Here is a 22,199-nt window from a genome sequence, read left to right as displayed (position 1 = left end):
GGTCGGGAGTCCTGGTCGGCCCTTATCCGCGCACTTCAACATCCGCTCATGCTCCTCGCGAGCGTTTTCATTTCGCTAGTCCCGTCGAACCGATTGGTCGCAACACTGAACCCGCGCTTGAAGGCACCGCGGTCGAAACGGTCGAGTAAACAACGTTCTCTTCGAGTCGTGTACTTTTGCGTCAGGGTTCTCGAGTCCGTGAGCCGCTCCTAAAGAGGACCATCTGGACTGTTGGACCCTTGAGAGCCTTCTAACGAGGTGCTTTGTGCTCGGATTGCTAATCTGACTCTCAGCCCCCGCTGTCTGATACTTAGGGAAAACATGATCTTGGATTTAGCGGACATGATACTGAGCCGCGGCACGCGGATTCGCGCATGAGGGACGCGGCGCAGACCTCGCCGACGTCCGCCGCGCTTCCACCGTTTCGGTCCGACTTTATTTCCGGTTCTCAAAACACTTTGCCGCCCACGAAGAGTCCTGCGTTCGGATCTAGTCGCCTTCGGACGGATCAGACGGATGATCGCCGAGCAATCCCTTTTCTCTATCGCTTATCCTCACAAGTTTTCTAGATGAGCTGGAGTCCATGCTAGCTGAATGCGGGCCATTCACCAAAACCCCCAAACCCCAAACCAAACTCATCATCCCTCCATGATTTCATCCAACCAGCCTTTTGCAAAATATCAGAACCCAACACAGGTCTAAGTACATTATTCATCAACAGATATGATAATACACATTCAAATATGTTTTTTTTTTTTTTTTTGTAGAATTGTCTCCCACAGATTATCAGACTGTCCCATTTTGGGTCTCGATCGCAATCGAAAAAGACAAATTAGGATGCTGAGTTCCCGAAGGTGGACTTTAACGTGACCTCAGAGGTTCAGCGGGGGGGTCACATGGTGGGTGTCTCGGAGGGAGGGGGGTGGGGGCTGAACTGGGGAATGGACCCCCCCCCCCCACCCGAATCCATTCAGGGACTCAATAAGCAAGACGACAAATCCGTTGTCCGGTTTGCTCGTTGCCATGGCGATTCAGGACGAAGACGACAACGACCACATGATGGCGCGTTTCATCTTTTCCCGCCGGCCGAGTTCAACTTTTTTTTTTTTTCTTCACGCCGACAACAAAGAGAGCGTCAAAAATTTTAAATGAAAAGCGCGGCGGAAAATGGACGCGTCAAAAATTCATTTGCGTTGGTTTTTCGAGCCGAGTGGAACAAACGTGAAAACTCCATTTGCGACATTAAAATGTCAAATCATTTTTATCCTTTTATCCGCCGCGCTGAACATTTACGTTTTTAAACTACTGTCACAATATCGACGAAAAAAATGAATTATTATTATTTTTTTCTTTGTGTAAACTGTCAGTCATCCAGGTCAAGGTAATGCCAAAAAGTTTAAATCGACACAAATGTTTATGAAATTTGTCGCCTTTTTTAAAATGATCTTTTGAGTATTTTCAATCGTCGATATCCTTTGACGTTGATTTACTTTGTGGTGAAATTGGTCCGCAATGTCAAAAGACAAAAAAATGTTTAGAAATTGTTTAGATGACTCAAATGAGGTCATTTCATTGAACGGAGCTCCGACAGTTACCTCGGTTAAAGTCTGCGCGATTTTGTTTTTTGTGTTCCAAAGCGGCGAGTGTCGCGTCCTACCTGCTCGACCGGCGGCTCGCGCTGATCAGCTTGAGGAGGATTGTTGACTTGAGCCGGATAAATTTATCCTTCGCTCGCTCGCTCGCTCGCCGTCTCTCTCCTGTCCGGCGCTCGCTCGCCCCCAAACGGGCGGAACGGTCAACCGCCGCCAATCACCGGTAGCGCGCGTGTAGCCAAACGCACGTTCGCACCCGGGGAGAATTTTCTTAGAAGATGAGGCGGCTGGGGCATCTGGTTCGGATGCCTCCCAGACACACCTTTCCCGGGCACGTCCCACCGGAAAGAGACCCCGAGGACGACCCCGGTACACGCCGGAGGGACCGTGTCCCTCGGCTGGCTCGGGAACGCCTCGGGATCCCTCTGAAAGAAGTGGCTGGGGAAAGGGAAGTCCGGGTATCCCCCGCTGAAGCTACTTCCCCCCCGCGACCCGACACGGAAAAGCGGTAGGTAACGGATGAATGGATGGATGGTTCCAAGGAACTATGTTGAAGTCAGTTGAGGACTTTGAGAAAAGTAGCGCTTTGTCACTACTTTGTGCCATGAAACTATGTTGAACTGACTTAGAGAACTTTCACCTGGACAAAAGTAGCGCTTTGCTGTTGTTTTGTAGCATGTTACTGTCAAGGAACTATGTTGATGTGAGTTTTCATTGAGGCAAAAAGCAGTGCTTTGATGCTATTTGGTTGCGTCTCGACAAAGTTATATTTTTTCACTGACTTTCTGATTTTCGAAAGCTAGCGTGTTTTTCGGAACGTGTGGAAAACGCAAACCACGACGCGCATGCCGCATTGTAGTTACCGTTTACGTCAAAATCTTGAATCGCCTCGTCGCATTTTCACCAAAAACATATGTACTGGTTTTCAACTATTGTTCATGTTTGGTCCCACAAAAACGCTCATGACATTTCAATTTTGGTACAGATTTGACTCGTGAATCATGAGGCGGGCTGCACCTGGCCCCCGGGCCTCGAGTTTGACACCGCTACACCAGAACGCTGCCAATATTTATTTGTCGAGTCAGCATTCAGCCAACGTGACGCAACCTCCGCTCGCGTTTTGATGCTCCGACCCGCTTCAGGAACGTCGGGATGACCTCGCCGGTCCTCGCGTGGATGTGACCGGGCCGCAGTTCCGGTCGGCGCCCCCCGGTGGACAAGACTCGCCGCTACACGCCCACGCTCCGCTGCACTGTCTCACACACAAACACACCCCCCCTGACTTCATCGCGGACTCTCGAAAACGGACACCCTAATCCGAGCTTGAAACCCGACTTACAAAAAACTCGATCGGGGCTTTGAAAACCGCATCCAAGAACGGACCCCCAAATGTTCCTCGGATCAGCTACTACGCACTACCTCACTCTTTTGCCGTACACACACATATATTGCCCCCCCCCCCCGGGGGGGGTCAGCGCTGATGTCATTAACAGGTGGCCGGCAGAAATAGACACACACACACCACACACACACACACACACACACTGAAGGATGTCTGCTAGCTAACACACAAATGCGCGACTTTACACGCTACCCGCGTATAAGCCGGGCGCACGCGCGCACAAAGGAGGTCAGTCACTTGTTAACGTCGCCGTTGTGTCGCGGGCGTTTACGAGAGAACACAATGAAAGTCATGCGAGCCGCGTCAACGCTTGGGAAAGGGGGGCCCGAGGCGGAGCTGTGGGGGACGCCTGTCGCGCTTGCGCTAACTCGCACGTGGACTCTGTGGTGATGTAGTTTCTTGCTCCGTTCCCAAAAGCAAAAGGGAAATGAACCCCCGCAAAAAATTTAATTAACTTATTAAAGGAAGTACTGCAGCAGCGATATCGTTTGTAAAATATGAATGAATGTTCGTTTCACTACTATTCCATTTTCAACAGGGTAACTGGGAACTGGACTCCAGTACTAGTCCAAAGTCATCTTGTCGAAAGCTCTGCTAATTCCTCACAATTTACTCCCCGGGGGGGGTCCGCGAAGGGTGGGCTCGCTGGGGGTGGGGGGGTCATGTGGTGGAAATGGCCTCCTTGCTGGCGGCGTTACAAATCGTCAGCCAAAGTCCCCCCCGGGGCCACTTTACGATGGCCTATATTTGGAGGAAGCGCAGGGGATATTTTCAGCCCCCCCCCCCCCCCAACATGTTTGTCGCCCGCTCGCCGCGACCGCTCCTAATCGCTCGCTTCCTCCCCGGCGGATTCCGAGCTGCGCCCACGTCAGGTAACGCCGCTTCCCGCACTTTCTTTTGCGGTTTCAGAAATAAAATCGGGCCTGCGTGGGGGGGGGGGGTCGGGGTCAGCGTGTCGGCCCCGCGCTCGCCCGCTTGGCTTTTCTCCGGGTACTCGCCCCCCCCCCCACAGATTCCGAAAACATGCATGTTGCCTTCGACTAACCGCTAGCAGAACCTGCACAAACAAATGGATTATTATTCGGTTCCAGGTTTTGTCCGCAACATGTCTGCAGATAAGCAAAAAATAACAATAATAATTGATTTCCAAAATGAAATTTGCACGTCTTGTTTTTATGCAACTAAAAAAAAATCCGTTTGCAGAAATGTGAGAATATTTACTGTCGAGAGGCTAAAATTCCAAGGATTTGGACAGGGTTTTGTCAAAACAAGGTCTCGTTATCATTCATCGTTGCACCTGTTCAAGACAAAATTTTCCATAGGTGTGAACGTCATTGCTCGTTGGCTGGCGCCCAGTCTGGGGTCTGGTCTGCCTTTCGCCCGAAGTTAGCTAGGCTAGATGTGAGTGAGATCAATACTCTGCGGGGGCTCGAGGTTGAGCTGTGGGGGACTCCGAATTGAATAGATAAACAAAAAGTACCGTTTGGACTAAAACCTGTACGGACCGCAACGCGAACAAATTGCAATGACAGATTTTGCACATATCTGACGATTTTTTATCAATTTAATTTTCGGAAAGATTAATTTGGATCGATATGCATTTTGAAAAGAAGACTTTAAGGGGGCGGCTCAACTGGAAAGTGTTGGCCTCACAGTTCTTAGGACCCGGGTTCGATCCCGGCGCCGCCTGTGTGGAGTTTGCATGTTCTCCCAGGTGGGCACTCCGGTTTCCTCCCACATCCCCAAAACATGCAACATTAATTGGGCACTCTAAATTGCCCCAAGGTGTGATTGTGAGTGCAGATGTTTGTCTCGATGTGCCCTGCAATTGGCCGGCAACCAGTTCAGGGTGTGACCCGCCTCCTGCCCGTTGACAGCTGGGATGGGCTCCAGCACTCCCCCGTGACCCTCGTGAGGATAAGCGGCAAAGAAAATGGATGGAAAAATGACGCTCACATTCACACCCATGGGCAATTTAGTGTGTTGAGTGATGCTAACATGCTAACATGTTTTAAGACGGTGGGAGACAAAAGCTCCCGGGATTCGAGCCCCGAACGCCAAAGCCGCGAGGCAGACATGTTAACCACTTGTCCGCGAAGGTAGATTCGGTTTGAAGTCACCCGTGAAGAATCGGTCGCCGCTGACGACGCACGGATGCCAGACGCTCCGGAAATAGCGCGCGGACGACGTTACACTCGCATAACTCGCAGCTCAAATTAGAAGGGGGCCGATTGGACGCCGCAGCGGCCGCTCGCTTCTCGGCTTTCGCTTTCGCCGCTCGTTTGTTTGCCGGATGATCGGCGATCCGGTCCGATCGCTTCTGCGGTTGAGCGAGGATTCGTGCGGTTCGGAATTGACTTGCACTGCCGCACCCTGGCTTGAAATCGGGTTGGAGTTGAAATCCCAACGACGGTTCCAAAATGTCCTTGCGCCATCTTTTGTTATTGTTTTTATTATTTTTATTTTTTTCAGGTTTTGAGCTCCTCCTTCTCGACGTCTCCTCGATGATTTCTTCGCCATGATTCTTTTGTCCAATCAGCTCCTTTCGCCAAAGCGGCCATTTTGTCCTCGCCAAAAGGCGCACGTCCGCTTTTCCTTCACCAAACTATAACGTTTTATATATTTTTTGGTATATATTTTGAAACATTTGTAAACATTTTTCTATTCATCAAGTTGTTATTGTTTTTTTGACATGATGTGGTCGACCTTCCTGGTGACGGACGAGGAGGGTCGCGCCGTGGGGCCGGCCGCCTCCCCCACTGTGGGGGCGCACGTGGGCGGGGCCGGCGGCGGCGGCGGACCCCAGGCCATGGGCGGCCTGGCGGGCCTGATGAGCGGACGCAGCACCTTCGGCGGGAACAAGCGGCGCCGGACCGCGCACGCCATGACCGAAGCGCAGGAGGGGAAGGTGCGGTACTCGTGTTCATGTACTCAAGTGCAAAATTATGTCCAAAGCACAAAAAAAATTATAATAATCATCCAAAATGTCAAACAAAACCCACTCGAACGGCTAAACTTTACTCGGCGCTAATTGGAAGTATTTTGTACTTACTTCCATTCAATGTATTATTATTATTATTATTATTATTGCATTTGGATTGAGTATTTTTTATACATGATGAAACAAATTGCACCACGTAGAGTAAAACAGATATTTTCGGAAGAATGTCACCTTTAGCATTAGCATGTCGCTAACGCGTATGGGTATTTTTGCTGTGATTTTGTACACAAGCAAGCAATGTTTTAAAAAAAAAATTCTCGTGATAATTGTTATCATTTTTGGATTATTTGAAAAACTAATAATATTTCAGATAATCTGTTGTGCATGGATAATTTCTTGATTTTTTTTTCCCCCTTATTTTTGGATTTCTGTTATTTATTTATTTATTTTGCATTTGATTTTTGTTTTTGTTCCTGGACAGAGGCAAAAAGATTGAAATGATTTCATCATTTTTAAATTTTTAGGAAGTTGTGTAGGCAGGACGGTGTCTCAGCTGGCCTCACAGTTCTGAGTACCCGGGTTCGATCCCGGACCCGCCTGTGTGGAGCTTGCGTGTTCTCCCCGTGCTTGCGTGGGTTTTCTCTGGGTGGGCACTCTAAATTGCCCCTAGGTGTTTGTCTCTACGTGCCCTGCGATTGGCTGGCGACAAGTTCAGGGTGTACCCCGCCTCCTGCCTGATGACAGCTGGGATAGGCTCCAGCACGCCCCGGGACCCTCGTGAGGATAAGCAGCCAAGAAAATGGATGAAGTTGTGTGCATTAGCATGTGGCTAATCTCCTCGACGCACGCAGATCAAGCTGGCGTTCTTCGTGGCCATCGTGGGCGTCATCCTGACCGTGCTCGGGGTGGGCACCGAGTTTTGGGCGGAGCTGGCACCGCCCAAGAGTTTCTACGGCAACCGGGTAAGACGAGGGGAGTGGGGGGCAGGGGAGGGGGGTCGCTTCCCTCCTCGCGGGGTTGACTTCCCGTGTGGCCGCAGACGTGCCCCGTGGTGCATTTCGGGCTGTGGAAGGGTTGCACCAAGACGCTGTGGGTGGCCGACATCGACCCGGAGAGGGAAAGCTGCGGACCCGCCGAGCTGCCTGGAGGTACGCCCGCTCAAAACTAACGGGGTCCCAAAAAGGGCCACTTGAAAAACAATCGATGGCTTTTGGGGTTTTGGGATTTTCCCATATTTTCATTTCATTTTATTTTTAATAATAGTGTGCACTGATGTTACTTTGTGATGTTTTATTATTTGGATTATCATTTGAATTGCAATACTTTATTTGAATGTTGCAGGGCAGAATTTATTTTTTTGGGGGGGGGTCTTTGGATAATAATTTAAAAAAAATATATTTTGATTTTGTATTGCGAGATTTTCATCTTGTATTTTTATTTAGTTTTTTTGCGGCTGTTTCTGGATTGAAATATTTTTTTTATCAGATTAGATTTTTTTAAAAATCGAGCTTCTTTTTTTCTTTAAAAAGTAGGACTTTATGGGATTTTTTTGTCTAGTTTTTGGATCATTTTAAATAAATAACTTGAAACATTTAGATTTTGATTTGAAATATATATTTTTTATTTGATCAAAATGATTAATTTCGGTTGGATTATTATGTCTTGTTTTTGCGGCGTGCTTTTCTTCTTCTTCTTCTTCTTCTTCTTCTTCTTTTGCATTTGCCTTTCAGAGTCCAACTGCACGTACTTCAAGTTCTTCACGACGGGCGAGAACGCTGTCATGTTCCACAAGACCACCCAAAAAAGTCAGTCGTGAGATCGAAATTTGAATATTTCTTTAATACGCTAACTCTGTCTCGAAAGTCGAACCCCACTTGTTCTAAACCCGATTTTGACAACGTAAAGCCTTTCCCACTTTGATTTGGCCACCAGGGGGCGATGTATCCCCTTGAAACGTGAAAAGACTTTGTTTCCCCTTCAATTGTTACCATGGCAACCATATTTAACTGCTTTGAATCCACGCCTTTTTTCTTTCAGGAATGACTTTATTGAGGGAAAAAAAAAACCCGATGACATTTTATTAGTTTTTTGTTAATTTTAGATTTCGGGAATGCTTTGAAAGGTGATCTTTTGGGTTTTGGGACTTTTTTTTTAGATTTTTTTTTGTACTTGTATTTTTTTTATTTGCCTTAATACATTTGGATAGTTTATATTTGAATGTGTTTTTTGACACATTTTTTTTAAATTTTTATATTTTTGTAATTGGATTTTTTTTTTGGGGGGGTGGATTAGATCATTTGGGGGGGTTTAAATTTTGTTTTACATGTTTTTTTTGTCTTTAGTAGATTGTATTTTTCCATTTTTCAAATTTTTTTTAGATTTTTTTGACTTTTTGCTTTTGGATAATTTTTGGCATTAAGACATTTTCCAGGGATTTTTTTTTTTTTTGGTATGTTTTTGGGATTTGGCAAGCACAGAAAAAAAAGAATTGTCCTACTTCCGATAGCGTGATCCTTTCCTCTAAACCGCTTTCTTCTGGCTTCCGATTGGCTCGCCCCCAAACTACCACCGACGCCGGCCCCTCCCTCCCCGCGCAGACCTGAACGTGGCGGCGGCCATGTTGTCGTTGTTCAGCCTGGTGCTGATGGCGATGGGCGCCATCTGCATCAGCATGGCGCTCAGCAAGGAGATCGCATTCTTCCTCAAGCCCGCGTCCGTCTGCTTCATTCTGGCAGGTGAAAATTATCGAATTAAAAAACCCGTCCCATTTTTTTCTGTTTCGAATTTTTCGTCACGCCGTCGTCTGTGCTGCTTCCGCCAGGTGTGCTGGTTCTGTTGTCCTTGCTGATGTTCCAGCAGTCGGTGTGGTCCCTCCTGGCCAGCGACCACACGGTGCCGCTGCACCACAACTTCTCCTGGTCCGTGTCGTGCGTGGGCAGCGCCGGCGCCATTTTGATCGTGGCCGGGGTCCTCTTCCTGCTCCTGGCGCTGCCCTACAGCCCCTGGCGGAAGTGCCACAACGGCGCCGGCTAGCGGCCAGCTAGCGGCGACTTTTTGAGGACCGTAGACGTACGCGGGAAGCCGTTACCGCGTTTGTGTCTCACTTGAATTGTCCGTGTACTAGTATCGTCACTGCCATCACTCGCGGAACGACCGGCGTTCTGGTAAGATATTTATTTACATGACATAAATTGACGCTTGCATGCTAACAGGATCAAGGATGTGGAACGAATCTTGTCACGCTTTGCCATCGACAAACTTTGGTCGGCAAATTGTACTTTACGCCACCGTGGGGATATCCGAACATTTCTTCTTGCTGTTTGGAGATGTTACGAGCGGAACTGTTTTTCACTCAAAAGTCACATCTGATGTGACTTTGGCTAACGCTTAAGCCTTAAAAAGGAGGATGTCAATTTCGCTGTCGTCGTTCCTATTTAGCGAAAATGTCCCCTGCTATTTGTAGACTTGAAGGTTCTTTCTGTATTACAGAACTACTTGGAACTAGAACCTTCACTTGGGACGAGTACATTCTGTTTGGACTAGTATCCATTTTCTATCTCTTGAGGCTAGAACCTTCTCTTCTTTGGGCGAGAACCTTCTGTCGTCGTTTTTATGCTTTCACAAGCAGTATTTCCTCAACAGAAGTAGTAAACTTATTTTTTTTGTTTAATCTATGACTTAAGGCATTAAGTTAGCGTACATTTTTGGATTTTCACTTTCTGAACTCGAGTCGGTTTGACTCGCGTTCGTTTATGGGGCACGTGTGCCACATCCAATATGGCAGACGCCTGCGTGTTAGGTTTGGCTGTGGCCACGCCTTTTCCCTCGTCTGACCGGAAGTCTTAAAGTGGCGGACTAGGCTAGCCGTTAGCGGTTTGCTAGTTTGCTAACGCGGGAGTTGCGATATGACCGCGGAAACGTGATAAAAATAGTAAGTGTGCTCATATATTAAGTCTTATATATTTGCGTACTATTCCGTATGTTGAATGTGTATCATTGAACACACACACAAGCTGTCAATAATCTCTAAAGTGTTAAATGTTCACCATTACCTTAATGTACATGTCTGACAACAATATAAATATGTATCAGAGCATGTTAAATTGTTTTTTCTTTTTGTCTCATAAAGGTTTTCACTTGATTAATGAGCCTCACGGTGAGTAGTTTTCACTTTTTTGTGCATAAAATCACAGTACAGTTGTGTTGACGTTCATTAGCAAATGAAATTAGCAAGAAATCCACAAGCTGGCGCAAACCATTTTCATAACAACTTTATTGGATATCTACTGTATATATATATATATATATATGCTTTTATATACATCTGAGCAGTATTGCTTCCCATCATCCTTTTGGCCAGTGTGGTTGGGAAAAGGAGATTGTGGTTACATTTTTTTTTTAATTAATCAGATATGCTCGATATCTGGTGAGCAGCTGATTGTTGTGAAAACACACACACTACACACACACACACAGTATTTCCACACACACAAAACACTAGAAAATGAATGTAAAATACGGTCTAACACGCTAGTAAGAAGGTTAGAAAATATATTTGCTTATTGTTGTCCAAATGCTGTATGCCGGGCAGGGGGGAAAAAATGGATTAAATTAAATACAACACAGTACAACAAGTAAGTTAAAGAACCAGTAAAAGCACCAGGCCTGAGTAAAAACAAATTAAAGTGTGTAAAAATACAGAAAAGAAGAACAAGTATAAAAAACTTTGTGGTGTCTTGTGATAAAAAAACAAAAATATGAAACAAGTGTTCGTTCAGACCATCACTGCCATGTGGTTTCGTGCTCGCATATGACATGTTGGGGTTTTGTACAATACATTAGTGAGGCCCCATAGCTCAGTGGTTAAAGCAGTAAAGCAGGGGTTGTGAGTTCATATCCCACTGGGGTCTCTGCTCCCCTAAAATGTTGTCAGGAAGGGTATGTCGCGCTATGGCGACCCCTAACGGGACAAGCCGAAGGAAACATTACAGTACAATAGTGTGATTTTTCTTCTAAACAAAGAAAAAAACTTTTTTTTTTTTTTTTTTAGCAGAGGTGGGACAGATTAATTCTATTTCCATTCATTTCAATAGGGAACAATGATTTGAGAAATGAACGTGGTCCCGGAACTAATTAAAGTTGATTCTCAAGGCACCGTCGTACAACATTTGTGTAAGTAAAATTGCAAACAAAAGCATGAACACGTTCAACAATTACAAAAAAAAAAGGATTTTAAAACAATTGTGTAAGTCGATGAAAGCATTGAACATATTGAATAAATAGGTGATTAATATAGCATTGAATGATACCCTACGTTAATTTGTCATCTTGTGCATGACATTTACGAGTTAAGACAAATTTGAGCCGGTTTCGTCTCGTCTCGTCCGGGGCTCAAAAGGAACTTTTACGCTTGAAACTGTTTTCACATTCAAGTGTGACGTCGCCGACTTGAGATCGACCCGCCGACGTCGTCGTCGTCGTCCGCAAGTCCGCCGCGTGGTCGTGTTCGAGAAGGACGCGCGCCAGGTTGTCGCCGTCGCGTTCCTGAGAGGGTGAAAAGAAAAAACAAAACAAACAAAAAAAAAAAAAAGAGAACACAAGGCAGGAGCGGCTCGTGTTTCACAGCGTTGAAGAACGACGACAATGCCCAAAACGTTCTTGTGTGAGCTCATTGGCACCGATGTTATGCTCACAGTGGGGGGACGGGGGGGGGGGGGGGGGACTTGGAATGTCTGTGTGCATTAGTGTGTGTCCATGTTTTCATGCTTGTGTATTTGTGAGAATGTGTGTGTGTGTGTGTGTGTGTCTGCATGTTTGTGTGCATTTGTATGAGTGTTTATGTGGACGCGTGTGCACGTGTGTATTTTGCGCGTGACGTCCATTTGTGTAATCATTTCAGTGTGCATTTATTTGAGTGTTGATGTGATTGTGTGTGCATGTGTGTATTTGGGCGTGATGGTGTCCACTTGTGTAATTGTTTCACTGTGTGTGCAATCATATGAGTGTTAATGTGATTGTGTGTATTTGTGCGTGTGATGTTATCTATTTGTGTAATCGTTTCAATGTGTGCATTTGTGTGAGTGTTTATGTGATTGTTTGCGCAGGCGTGTATTTGCGCGCGAGATGTCCATATTTTTTAATCGTTTCAGTGTGTGTGCATTTGTATGAATGTTTAGGTGATTGTGTGTGTATTTGTGTGTGGGATGTTGTCCACTTGTGTAATCGTTTCAATGTGTGTGCATTCATATGAGTGTTTATATTATTGTGTATTTGTACGCGTGTATTTACACATGCGATGTGAATTTGTATGAATGTTTATGTGATTGCGTGTGTATTTGCACACGTGATGTTGTCCATTTGTGAAATTGTTTCAGTGTGTGTGGTATCGTTTGCGCAGGTGTGTATTTGCGCGCGAGATGTCCATTTTTTTAATCATTTCAATGTGTGTGCATTTGTGTTTATGTGGTCGTGTGCGCACGCGTGTATTTGCACGCTTGGTGTTGTCCATTCGTGAAATCGTTTCAGTGTGTGTGCATTTGTACGAGTGTTTACGTGAGTGTGTGTATCTGCGCGTGTGACGTTGTCCATCTGATGTATTTTTCAGTACTTATGGCTGCTGCGTATCGTCAATGTCAGGTCAGATCATCTCCGATTCTTCTAATTGGCTCGTGTGTGGACTGTAACTCCGCCTCCCCGTCCAATCAGCTTTCAAACGGGCGTGGTTTTCCTGTTGAGCGTGTCCGAGTTGCTGTCGCGGTCCCTCTTGGCGGCGAGTCGGTCCAGCGTTCCCACGTTGGCCCGGTCCCGCTCCATGGTGGCGGTGGACATCGGCGCTTGCGGGGCGCCGGCGGGGACCGCGGGTACGACGCCGGCGGCGGCGCTATTCAGCGGGGCGGCGCCCTGGGCGGCGGCCGCCAGGTTGGACTTGGAGTGCGACGGGAGCGTGCCGCTTCCGACGTGCGCGGCCCCTCCTCCTCCGCCGCCGCCGCCGCCGTCTTTGGGGAAGTAGTTGTGCAGCTGGTAGAGCGCGGCGCGATCCATGGTGCCGTAGAGGGGCGGGGCCCCACCGCCCAGGCTGCCCAGTTTGGCGTCCCTGGACAGGGTGTACATGGAGATGTCGCCGCCGGCGCCGTGGTGGGGGTTGGGCAAGGTGGCCACGGAGAACGCCGGCGCGGACGGCGGCAGGCTGAAGGTTTTGGCCCCGACGGGCGACGTCTCCTGCGAGCGAGGCGGGTCGGTGGAGCGCGAGCTGGAGCGCGAGCGCCGGCGGAAGCGGTAGCTGGGCAGGCGCAGCACGGCGTGCGTGGTGCTCTTGAAGAGGTCGGCGCGCGAGCGGCAGCGCAGCTCCTTGTTCTTCTCGATGTAGATGTTGACGGCCAGGACGCCCACCATCTCGGCCAGGATGAAGGAAAGCCCCCCGAAGTAGAAGGACCACCCGTACGAGTAGTGCCACTTCTTGTCCTCGTCCTTCTTGGGCGAGATGTCGCTGAGCGCCGCCGAGATGTAAACGATCACGCCGATGATGTTGCTCAGGCCTGCCGCGCGGACAGAAAACCAGCGTGAGGGTCGGCCGAGCCCACCGCTAGGCGTGGGCGCGTTTCCTGACCTGCGGCCACGAAGAGGATGCCCCCCCCCAGGATGGCGTTCCTTTTGCTTTTGTAGAAGCTGCTGGAGGCCACGCACACGCCGCCCAGCAGGAGCAGGACGGCGCTCAGGATGGGGAACATGCTGGAGGCGCGCACCACACCTGCGCGTACAATATTGCGTTATTGATATTACATTGTTCACCATTTCGGTGCAGGACGTACAAAGTCACAACATTATGGAGCGTGCATAAAAAGTCAGGAGTACAAATTGATAACATCCATCCATCCATCCATCCATTTTCTTTTGCCACTTATCCTCACAAGGGTTGCGGGGTATGCTACGCTGGAGCCTATCCCGGCCGTCAACAACGGGCAGGAGGCGGGGTTGCACCCTGAACTGGTCGCGACCCTCGTGAGGATATGTGGCGAAGAAAATGGATGGATGGAAAATGACAACGTCACGTATAGGAAGTGATTACATATGTAATGCATATAACATGACGTGGTGTGTCAGAGGTCAAAGTGATAACGTCACGCAAGTAAGTGATGAGGTCGTCAATATGTGATGATATGTACATGAAGCGTATATGATTTATGTAACGTGCAAACATGAGTATGAAACGATATCACATGCGTGTGATAACGCGAGTCACGTGAACAAAGTGATGTTAAAATGTGGGGAAAAACGTACGATGACGTGTCACGTACGCAAAGTGATAACGTCATTAATTTCATATTTCTTGTCGAAAGCGAGAAAAGAGCTGGATGACAAGTTGGCGTCTGTCGGTGGGGAAGACGTTTGATGTCGCGCTTTGCGAACGTCGCGTCGGTCTGCTGCGGGCGGCTAAAAAGAAATCATTATCTGATCTTTTTTTAGGGGTGGGGGGGGGGGGTCTGGATGAAAGCTGCTTTTTGTGTGTATGTGTACACCCCCAGACCACCTGACACACACACACACAAAAACGTGCGCACACAACCGGATGCACGCGTCTTTTGCCGACTGGCACATTTCTGCATCCATGTCCGCCCACCAGCATAGCCCCCCCCCCCCCGAAATCTTCGCCCGTGTGTGTATGTATGTGCGGATGCGTCACTCACGCAGCAGATACTCGGCGGCGTCCTGGTCGTAGTCGGCGTCGTCTGGGAAGTGATTGATCTGGGAGCAAACGCCTCGCTTCAGACCTGACAGACGAAAGGGGGGGGGGGGGGGTGATTTATGAATCCGTAAATATTGGTTTCCTCCCGCACCCCGAAAACATGCAACATTAATTGGACACTCGAAATTGCCCGCTGACAGGTAGGATAGGCTCCAGCACTCCATGCGCCCCTCGTGAGGATAAGCGGCAAAAGAAAATGGATGGACGGATTAATCAGACCCTCTAAATTGCCCCTCGGAGTGATCGTGAGTGTGATTGGTTGTTTGTCTCCACGTGCCCTCCGATTGGCCGGCAACCATTTCAGGGTGTAACCCCGCCTCCTGCCTGTTGACAAGGGGTATAGGCTCCAGCACACCCTGCGACCCTTGTGAGGATAAGCGGCACAAGAAAATTGATGGATGGATGGATGAATTGGACCCCCTAAAATGTCCCTATGTGTGATCGTGATTGCGATTGGTTGTTTGTTTCGATGTGCTCTGCGATTGGCTGGCAACCAGTTCAGGTCGTAACCCCGCCTAGTGCCCGTTGACAGCTGGGATTGGCTCTGGCACTGCCCGCGACCCTCGTGAGGATAAGTGGCAAAAGAAAATGGATGGATGGATGAATTGGACCCCCTAAAATGTCCCTATGTGTGATCGTGAGTATGATTGGTTGATTGTCTCCATGTGCCCTCCGATTGGCCGGCGAACAATTCAGGGTGTAACCCCGCCTCCTGCCTGTTGACAAGGGGTATAGGCTCCAGCACACCCTGCGACCCCCGTGAGGATAAGCGGCAAAAGAAAATGGATGGATGGACGAATTGGACCCCCTAAAATGTCCCTATGTGTGATCGTGATTGCGATTGGTTGGTTGCTTCGATGTGCCCTGGGATTGGCTGGCAACCATTTCAGGGTGTAACCCCGCCTCCTGCACATTTACAGTTGGGACTGGCTCTGGCACTCCGCTCGACCCTCGTGAGGATCAGCGGCAAAAGAAAACGGACGGACGGACATATGTAACGATTTGCCGACCACGGTTTAGTTGCCGGAACCCAACGGAAATCCGCTTTTTGCGTCACGTTAAAGACCCGAACAGCCCTGAGTACCTTCCAGGCAGCAGATCCTCCACAGGCCCGAGTGGGTGAGGGCGCCGGGGTCCTTCTTGTCCTTGGCGCCGCCGTCGTCCTGCGCCGCCGCCGCCGAGGTGTTGGCGGTGCTGTTGCAGATGAAGGCGCGCGCGTACAGCCAATAGTCGGTGCCGATGGCGACCGTCATCAGGGCGAAGGCGGCGAAGGCGCCCATGGTGGTCAGCAGGACCTGGATGCCGCGCTCGCACCACACCAGCGCCGGACGCGGCAGGAAGCTCAGGTCTGCGAGCGGGGCGGGGAGTGCGTACGCAAGTGTGAATTCCATTTGTGTTATTGTTTGGGTGTGTCGTCGTGTGCGTTTGTGTTACCTGAGGGCACGTTCCGGCTTTTTGCCTCCATCCTTTTTTTTTTTCTTCTTCTTCTTTGCTGAGAATCTTCTTCTTCTTCACCTCCTTCAGCAGCTCCTCAATGCTTTCCCGTCGGCGCTCCTCACCTGCCTCCTCCTTGCTGTCGCCGGAGGTGAAAGGAAGGAAGGAAGGAACAGAGCGAGGGAGGGAGACAGAGAGAGAGAGACAAAAGGTGGAGAAACGAGAGGGTGTGAAAGAACAAAAGGTGAAGAAGAGGAAGGAGAAGACCGAGCTTCCTGTCCTCGCCGTCGGAGAGGCGACGGCGATTTGAGCGAGCGAGCGAGAGAGAGAGAGAGAGGAAAACGATGCGAGCGAGTGCTTGCTCTACCGTCGCCATGGCAACTGTGGATTCCAAAGTCTACCGTGAAGTGTGTGTGCGTTGTGTGTGTGTGTGTGTGTGTGTGCGGTTCAGCGGGGTCGGGGGGGGATCAAACAGCTGGGTGCATTTTTCCACATCAACATAAATATGAGCATAAAAATCCATTTTCTATATTGAGCATAGAAAGATCCTTGCGCGAGGATTAAAGATGATGTCACTGGTGTTCCTCAAGTGAAATTCTGGTGACAAGAAGACCCGTTTGGTTGGGATCCACTTTTGCGGTGTTTCTGCTTAAGTACCTGTCTGGTTCTGGTCTGGTTCCTATCTGATTTTATTTTTTTCCCAATGGTCTGTAATCCAGTTCTGGTCTGGTGTAATCATATTTCCGTGGGACTTTGGTATGATTGTGATCTGGTTCTGTTGTAGATCTGCTCTGGTTCCTATCTAGTTTTGATGTAACTCCAATGTGACCCCGATCTGTCTGGTTCTAGTGTGCTTTCTACCTGGTTTGGATATTTTTTATGTAACTCTGATCCAATTCTTATTTTATTCCCTTATGGTTCTGATAGTATTCTGGTCTGGTTCAATCTCGTTCTGGTGTGACTCCAGCACTTTTCTGATCTGATGTTCTTCAAGAGTGATTCTGGTGTTTCCATTCTGGCTCTGTCTTGGTATCACACGGTTGTGATTGGTACGTTCTGATCAGTTTCTGGTCTCGACCTGACACGATTCTAGTCTTACTCTGGGTTGTTCTTACCTGGTTCTTCTGTAGTTGGAGTCTGCTTTTTTCTTCTTCTGGTGTGACTTTGGTCTGGTTCTGACCTGATATTCTCCAAGAGTGATTCTGGTATTTCCATTCGGGCTCTGTCTTATCACACAGTTGTGATTGGTACGTTCTGATCAGTTTCTGGTCTCGATCTGACACGATTCAAGTCTTACTCTGGGTTGTTCTTACCTGGTCCTTCTGTAGTTAAGGGTCTGATTTTTTCTTCTTCTGGTGTGACTTTGGTATGGCTCTGGTCTGGTTTGGCATTTGCTCATCGTAGCTCTCCAGTTCTCATGATTCGGAGCTGGTTTTGATCAGATTTCTTACCAAGGTGATCATCTTTGACCAGTGTGACTCTGGTAAGATTCTTGTGTTGAACGTAAGCCCTGATGCGGATCCCACCTTGTTCGTCTGATCTGAGCAATTCTCACACAGCTCTGATCCGGTTCTATTTCGAGGCCAACAAGCGTTCACATTCACACCTACAGAAAACTTCTCAAGGAAGCTAACACGCTAATGCTATGTCTTTGGAGCGGGGAGAACACGCAGGAAGACCGAGACCTAGATTAAAACCCGCTACCTCAGAACCGCTATGTGGACGTGGGACCCACTAGACCAAAGTGCTGCTGGTTTGTTCGGCTCTTGTCGTACGTTTGTATGCCGCACGTGCTAAACGTCAGGAATTCCGTTCGCGTGTTCGCTGACTCAATGAATCGTTGCCACTAATTCTCGTACACATTCGGTTTGGAAGCAGAACTTGAAACTTTATTAAACATGTCGGCATGCTCAGAAAAATACCTTGGAAAAAGTCACACCGTACGTATTATTTCCTACGTGTGCTACGTGACGCTAATGTTTTACGCTGGTTTTCTGTATCGTCGTGTGTGTCGGATGCGGAAGATTCTGGTGAGGAAGAGCAATTTTTATAGCTTCCGTCGATAATCACGTCCCCGCGCCGACATCGCGATCGTCCCGGATTTGACCCGGCCCCGGCAGAATTGCAGTTTGCCTCGAAGTCAGCGGGATTCTCGCGCGATTCAAATTCAGCGGGGCGGTCGCCGCTGCGTCGTACGGCGAGCTCTCAGATTTAAAAGCTTCCAGAAGTCGGGAAGCAACGACAGTGTCCGTCAAGAAGATCGTCACGCTTCACTTTTCAGTCGCGCGACGCAACTTTCACCACGTTGATTCCATTTCCTGGATATACGAGTGATTCAACTTCCTATTGGCGGGGCTAGATTGCGACTCAACTTCCTGTTCCTTGCTCATAACGATTCAACTTTTGTTACGCGCTTCGCGCAATGATTTTGAAATCTCGCTTTAACTTTGCCTCCAGCCCACGGTAACGATTCAACTTCCTGCCCGTGCCAATCGCCCAACTTCCTGTTTCCCGCGGCCGTACGGCGGGCTCTGAAATTGAAAAACGGGAAGCAACGACGATGCCACCCTGCCCTTGGTGATCGTTCGGCTTCACTTTTCAATCGCGCGACGCAACTTCCACGATGTTGATTCCATTTCCTGAATACACGAGTGATTCAACTTCCTGTTTCTTGCTCATAACGATTCAACTTTGTTCCGTGTTGCGTGCAAATAATTCGGATCCCGTTTCCCGCCCGTGCCAATCGCCCAACTTCCCGTTTCCCGCGCACGACAGCCGGACGTCCTCCTGACTGCACGAGTGTCCGACTGGACTTGGTCGCCCGTCAGACGGGTTTCGTTCGTTCGCTCGCAGACGTTCCGCCGAGCGTCTCGGCGGCGATGAGTCATCTGTCCTCGTTGTGATATTTCCTACTTTCGCTCTCAAACCTCCCACACACGGCCGGGCTGTGTGTACTCTGTGTGCGCGCTCGCATTTGTGCGCGTGTGTAGTGCGTGTGCTTTGTGTGTATTGAACGTGTGGGTGCATGTTTGCGGCCGTCTCAGTGGCGGTTCAATTTTGTTGTAACGTTTTGCAATTTTATCGTCACATTTTAGCCATATATGCAATATTTTGACGGACGGCAACTTGGATTTTATGAGATTAACAACTCACGGCAACAATAACACTTGCGGTCTGCTCGGCAACGCGAGTCCAAGACAGGCTGCAGCTAGTAAAGTCTGGCCTTCAAAATAAAATGACACCACAGAATCCTTTAGTGTGTTGCGATTATGTTTCTTCTTAACCAGAAGTTTTACCTTGTTTCATATTTTGGCTGTTACTAATTTCTTGCTAGTTCTGACTTCCCGTCGCTGGTAACTTTTAGCTCAAAGTGTGAATAAACAAAACCGTTTTCACTTTTCAAGGATTCTGTAACGTAACCGGCGTGATTTTATTTTGAAACCCGGACTTTACCGGACGCTTTACTGCAAACGATGCCGAGCGGACCGGTGGGCTTGTTGTTGTCATAAGATTGTGGAATACGTCCTTCCATCTGTTTAACCCTTTCAACAAAATACGATCGATCAGATTAGAATGTTGCGCCACGCTTTCATAATTTTAAAGATTACAGTACTGTATGATCTTCGGATTGTTGCGTGCGCGTCACCCCAGCACGCATCCTAGCACGGCGAGGCGCTCATCCGCATGTGCGCGTGGCAGCGAGGCGCCGCCATGGGAAGGCGGTCGCCCGGGTGGGGGCGGGGCTGACCGCGGGGCGCCCGCGGGAGGGCGTCGGCGTGAAGGATCGGGAGCGGCTGGAAAGAGGAGGAGGAGGAGGAGGAGGAGGAAGAGGGGGGCGCGGCGTCGTCGAGCTGGATGGAGATGTCCGAGGAGGCGTCGGATTGGCTGCGGCCGCGCGGGGGCGGCGCCCACGAGTCGGGGTGCAGGAAGTGGCCGCTGTAGTCGCTGCAGTCCGACAGGCGGGGGTGGTAGAGGGCGGGGTGCGGCCGGAAAAGCTCCTCCTCGGCGTAGCGCTTCATGAAGAGGTAGACCGACATCACGCCCGCGCCCTGGAAGACAAACGCGAGATGGGTGCGAGGTCGCCATAATTAAAAAAAATGTCCTTAATTGCCATCCATATTTTTGAAGACTATCACAGCTAAGAACAGTTTGAATTCGTCATCAGTGTTTTGATGATGTGCACAGAAAAACGTTCACAGTCAAGCGGAGATTCGAACCCACGTCAGTATTGCGAGGCGCACGTACTAAACACGACGTGCTGCACCCTGGTTTCCTCCCATATCCCCCAAAAACCCGTAACATGAGTTGGGCACACTAAATTGCCCCTAGGTGTGATTGCGATTGGTTGGTTGTCTCGCTGTGCCCCGCGATCGGCCGGCGACCAGTTCAGGGGGTACCCCGCCTCCTGCCCGTTGGTGACTGAGATAGGCTCCGGCACTCCCCGCGACCCTCGTGAGGATAAGTGGTAAAAGAAAATGGATGGATGGATAGTTGGACACTCTAAATTGCATCTCAGTGTTACTGTGATTGGTTGTTTGTCTCGCTGTGCCCCGCGATCGGCCGGCGACCAGTCCAGGGTGTACCCCGCCTCCCGCCCGTCGACAGCTGGAACAGCTCCAGCACTCCCCGCGGCCCTTGTGAGGATGAGCGGCAAAGAAAATGGATAGACGGTAGGAAATTGGCAGTTAAGGCGGCACGGTGGGCAACTGCTGAGAGCATCTGCCTCACAGTTCTAAAGACCGGGGTTCAAATCCCAGCCCCCTGCCTGCGTGGAGCTCGCATGTTTCTCCGGTTTCCTCCCACATCCCAAAAATAATGCGTGGCGAGACTCTAAATTGACCCAAGGTGTGAATGTGGGTGTGAATGGCTGGAGATTGGTTCAGGGTGTACCCCCCCCCCCGACCCCGTTCCTGCCCGGAGGCAGCTGGGATAGGCTCCACGGCGCTTGTGAGGATAAGCGGCTCTGGAAACGGACGGATATTTGCAATTATTACACAGCGCATCCACCCCTGACACTTGTAGCTGCCTTCGTGGCTGCTCATGACATCACCATGGCAACAAGCAGAAGCGTGTGCACGCGTCGCACGCGTGTTAATCTCATTTTGTGGAAAAAAAAGAGGCGAAGGAGCACGAAGGGACGATTAAAGGATGGTAGAAGCGGAGGACGGAAGAGATTAGTGGAAAGAGAGGAGGAAAGAAGGATGGGAGGGGGGAAAAAAAAAAAGTAGAGGCAAGAAGCGACGTCCACGTGGGAGGAAGCGAGGAAAACCGCAGACAATTCAAGTGAGGGTCGTTCATGAATGGGGGGTGGGGGGAGGGGGGGGACGACGACGACGACGACGTGTCACCTCCTTGAGCAGGAAGGAGGAGGCGGCCAGCGCGAACGACCATCCGTAGCGGTAGTGGAAGAACTGCTCGGCCTCGCGCGGGCGGTTCATCACTTCGTCGTTGATGCTGGAGATGTACAGGACCAGACCCACCACCAGGCTCAGGCCTGCGCGCGCGCGCACACACAAAGATTATTTTCATATTCAACAAAGCTGCATACATACATCCCGCGCACGTCGAGCGGGAAACTCTATTGTGGAAAAAAAAAACAAAACAAAATCCTACACTCGCCCACACGCGCTCGCAGATTTGTACATTTTGTCCACACGCGCGCCGACTAGCACGACCGGTCCGGGGCGCGAGCTGCGACTGAAGTCACCCGCGAGGCTCGTGAAGGGGGGGGGGGGGGGGGGCAACAAGCGCAAAATACAAAAAAAGACGAATGGAACAATTGGGATGGCGAGGCTGTCATTGCCAGGGTTGTCCAGAAGAGGGCAGCATCGTCCATCCTTCCTAACTTGACTTGATTTTAAACCCAATTCCGAACCCCGCGATGAGGTCGAACACGACTGCACCAGATCATCACAAAAAAGTAAGAGTTGGTGACACTGATGTAAAATTAAAAAAAAAAAATGAACTCGCCGTCCGCCATCTTGATACTCCCAAAACAACCACGCCGACCTGCGTTAATCGGCAGTTTCGCGGCTGTGAGAAAACATTCCACAGGTAAGTTAGAAAGATTTACTTTGACACTGTTAA

The 22,199-nt window shown here is 49.4% G+C and overlaps 3 protein-coding genes across 8 annotated transcripts in view; 1 reads left to right on the top strand and 2 right to left on the bottom strand.

Annotated features, from left to right (window-relative positions):
• The first annotated feature begins 4,340 nt into the window (after window positions 1-4,340).
• LOC133500797 (voltage-dependent calcium channel gamma-6 subunit-like) lies at window positions 4,341-9,947 on the top strand. The gene is made up of 7 exons (XM_061819934.1): window positions 4,341-4,395; window positions 5,467-5,902; window positions 6,787-6,897; window positions 6,975-7,083; window positions 7,666-7,740; window positions 8,533-8,670; window positions 8,757-9,947. The coding sequence occupies exons 2-7, from the start codon at window positions 5,687-5,689 to the stop codon at window positions 8,966-8,968; spliced, it is 861 nt and encodes a 286-aa protein (XP_061675918.1). The 5' UTR covers window positions 4,341-4,395; window positions 5,467-5,686; the 3' UTR covers window positions 8,969-9,947.
• A 2,675-nt stretch (window positions 9,948-12,622) lies between these two features.
• LOC133500784 (voltage-dependent calcium channel gamma-4 subunit-like) lies at window positions 12,623-16,203 on the bottom strand. Of its 2 annotated transcripts, XM_061819925.1 has the most exons (5): window positions 16,113-16,203; window positions 15,763-16,026; window positions 14,620-14,703; window positions 13,542-13,682; window positions 12,623-13,470 (listed from the first exon to the last, which is right to left on the bottom strand). In XM_061819925.1, exons 1-5 carry the CDS (start codon window positions 16,141-16,143, stop codon window positions 12,644-12,646), a joined length of 1,347 nt encoding a protein of 448 aa, XP_061675909.1. In that variant the 5' UTR covers window positions 16,144-16,203; the 3' UTR covers window positions 12,623-12,643. The 2 variants fall into 2 exon arrangements, with proteins under 2 accessions (XP_061675909.1, XP_061675902.1); XM_061819918.1 differs by having other exon boundaries at window positions 15,763-16,203.
• A 2,777-nt stretch (window positions 16,204-18,980) lies between these two features.
• Window positions 18,981-22,199, bottom strand: part of LOC133500753 (voltage-dependent calcium channel gamma-7 subunit-like) — an 84,829-nt gene continuing 81,610 nt past the window's right edge. For all 5 annotated transcript variants that reach the window (XM_061819896.1, XM_061819887.1, XM_061819879.1 and 2 more), the window contains 2 exons: window positions 21,461-21,606; window positions 18,981-20,161 (listed from right to left, as the gene is read on the bottom strand). In XM_061819896.1, coding sequence (XP_061675880.1) covers window positions 19,772-20,161; window positions 21,461-21,606 — 536 coding nt within the window. In that variant the 3' untranslated portion in view covers window positions 18,981-19,771. The remainder of the gene's footprint in view (window positions 20,162-21,460; window positions 21,607-22,199) is intronic.

This window comes from Syngnathoides biaculeatus, chromosome 1 (assembly GCF_019802595.1).
Source record: "Syngnathoides biaculeatus isolate LvHL_M chromosome 1, ASM1980259v1, whole genome shotgun sequence".
Taxonomy (NCBI): Eukaryota; Metazoa; Chordata; class Actinopteri; order Syngnathiformes; family Syngnathidae; genus Syngnathoides; species Syngnathoides biaculeatus.
The sequence above is the reverse complement of the archived record's forward strand: the minus strand, read 5'-3'. Positions and strand labels throughout refer to the sequence as shown.

Coding starts and splice junctions, on each gene's coding strand:
- LOC133500797 (XM_061819934.1), top strand. CDS start 5,687: ATGATGTGGTCGACCTTCCTGGTGACGGACGAGGAGGGTCGCGCCGTG. Junction 5,903..6,786: donor CCGAAGCGCAGGAGGGGAAG/GTGCGGTACTCG, acceptor CGACGCACGCAG/ATCAAGCTGGCGTTCTTCGT. Junction 7,741..8,532: donor CCACAAGACCACCCAAAAAA/GTCAGTCGTGAG, acceptor CTCCCCGCGCAG/ACCTGAACGTGGCGGCGGCC.
- LOC133500784 (XM_061819918.1), bottom strand. CDS start 16,069: ATGGAATTCACACTTGCGTACGCACTCCCCGCCCCGCTCGCAGACCTG. Junction 13,683..14,619: donor CGCCGCCGAGTATCTGCTGC/GTGAGTGACGCA, acceptor TTGTACGCGCAG/GTGTGGTGCGCGCCTCCAGC. Junction 13,471..13,541: donor CATCCTCTTCGTGGCCGCAG/GTCAGGAAACGC, acceptor TCCGCGCGGCAG/GCCTGAGCAACATCATCGGC.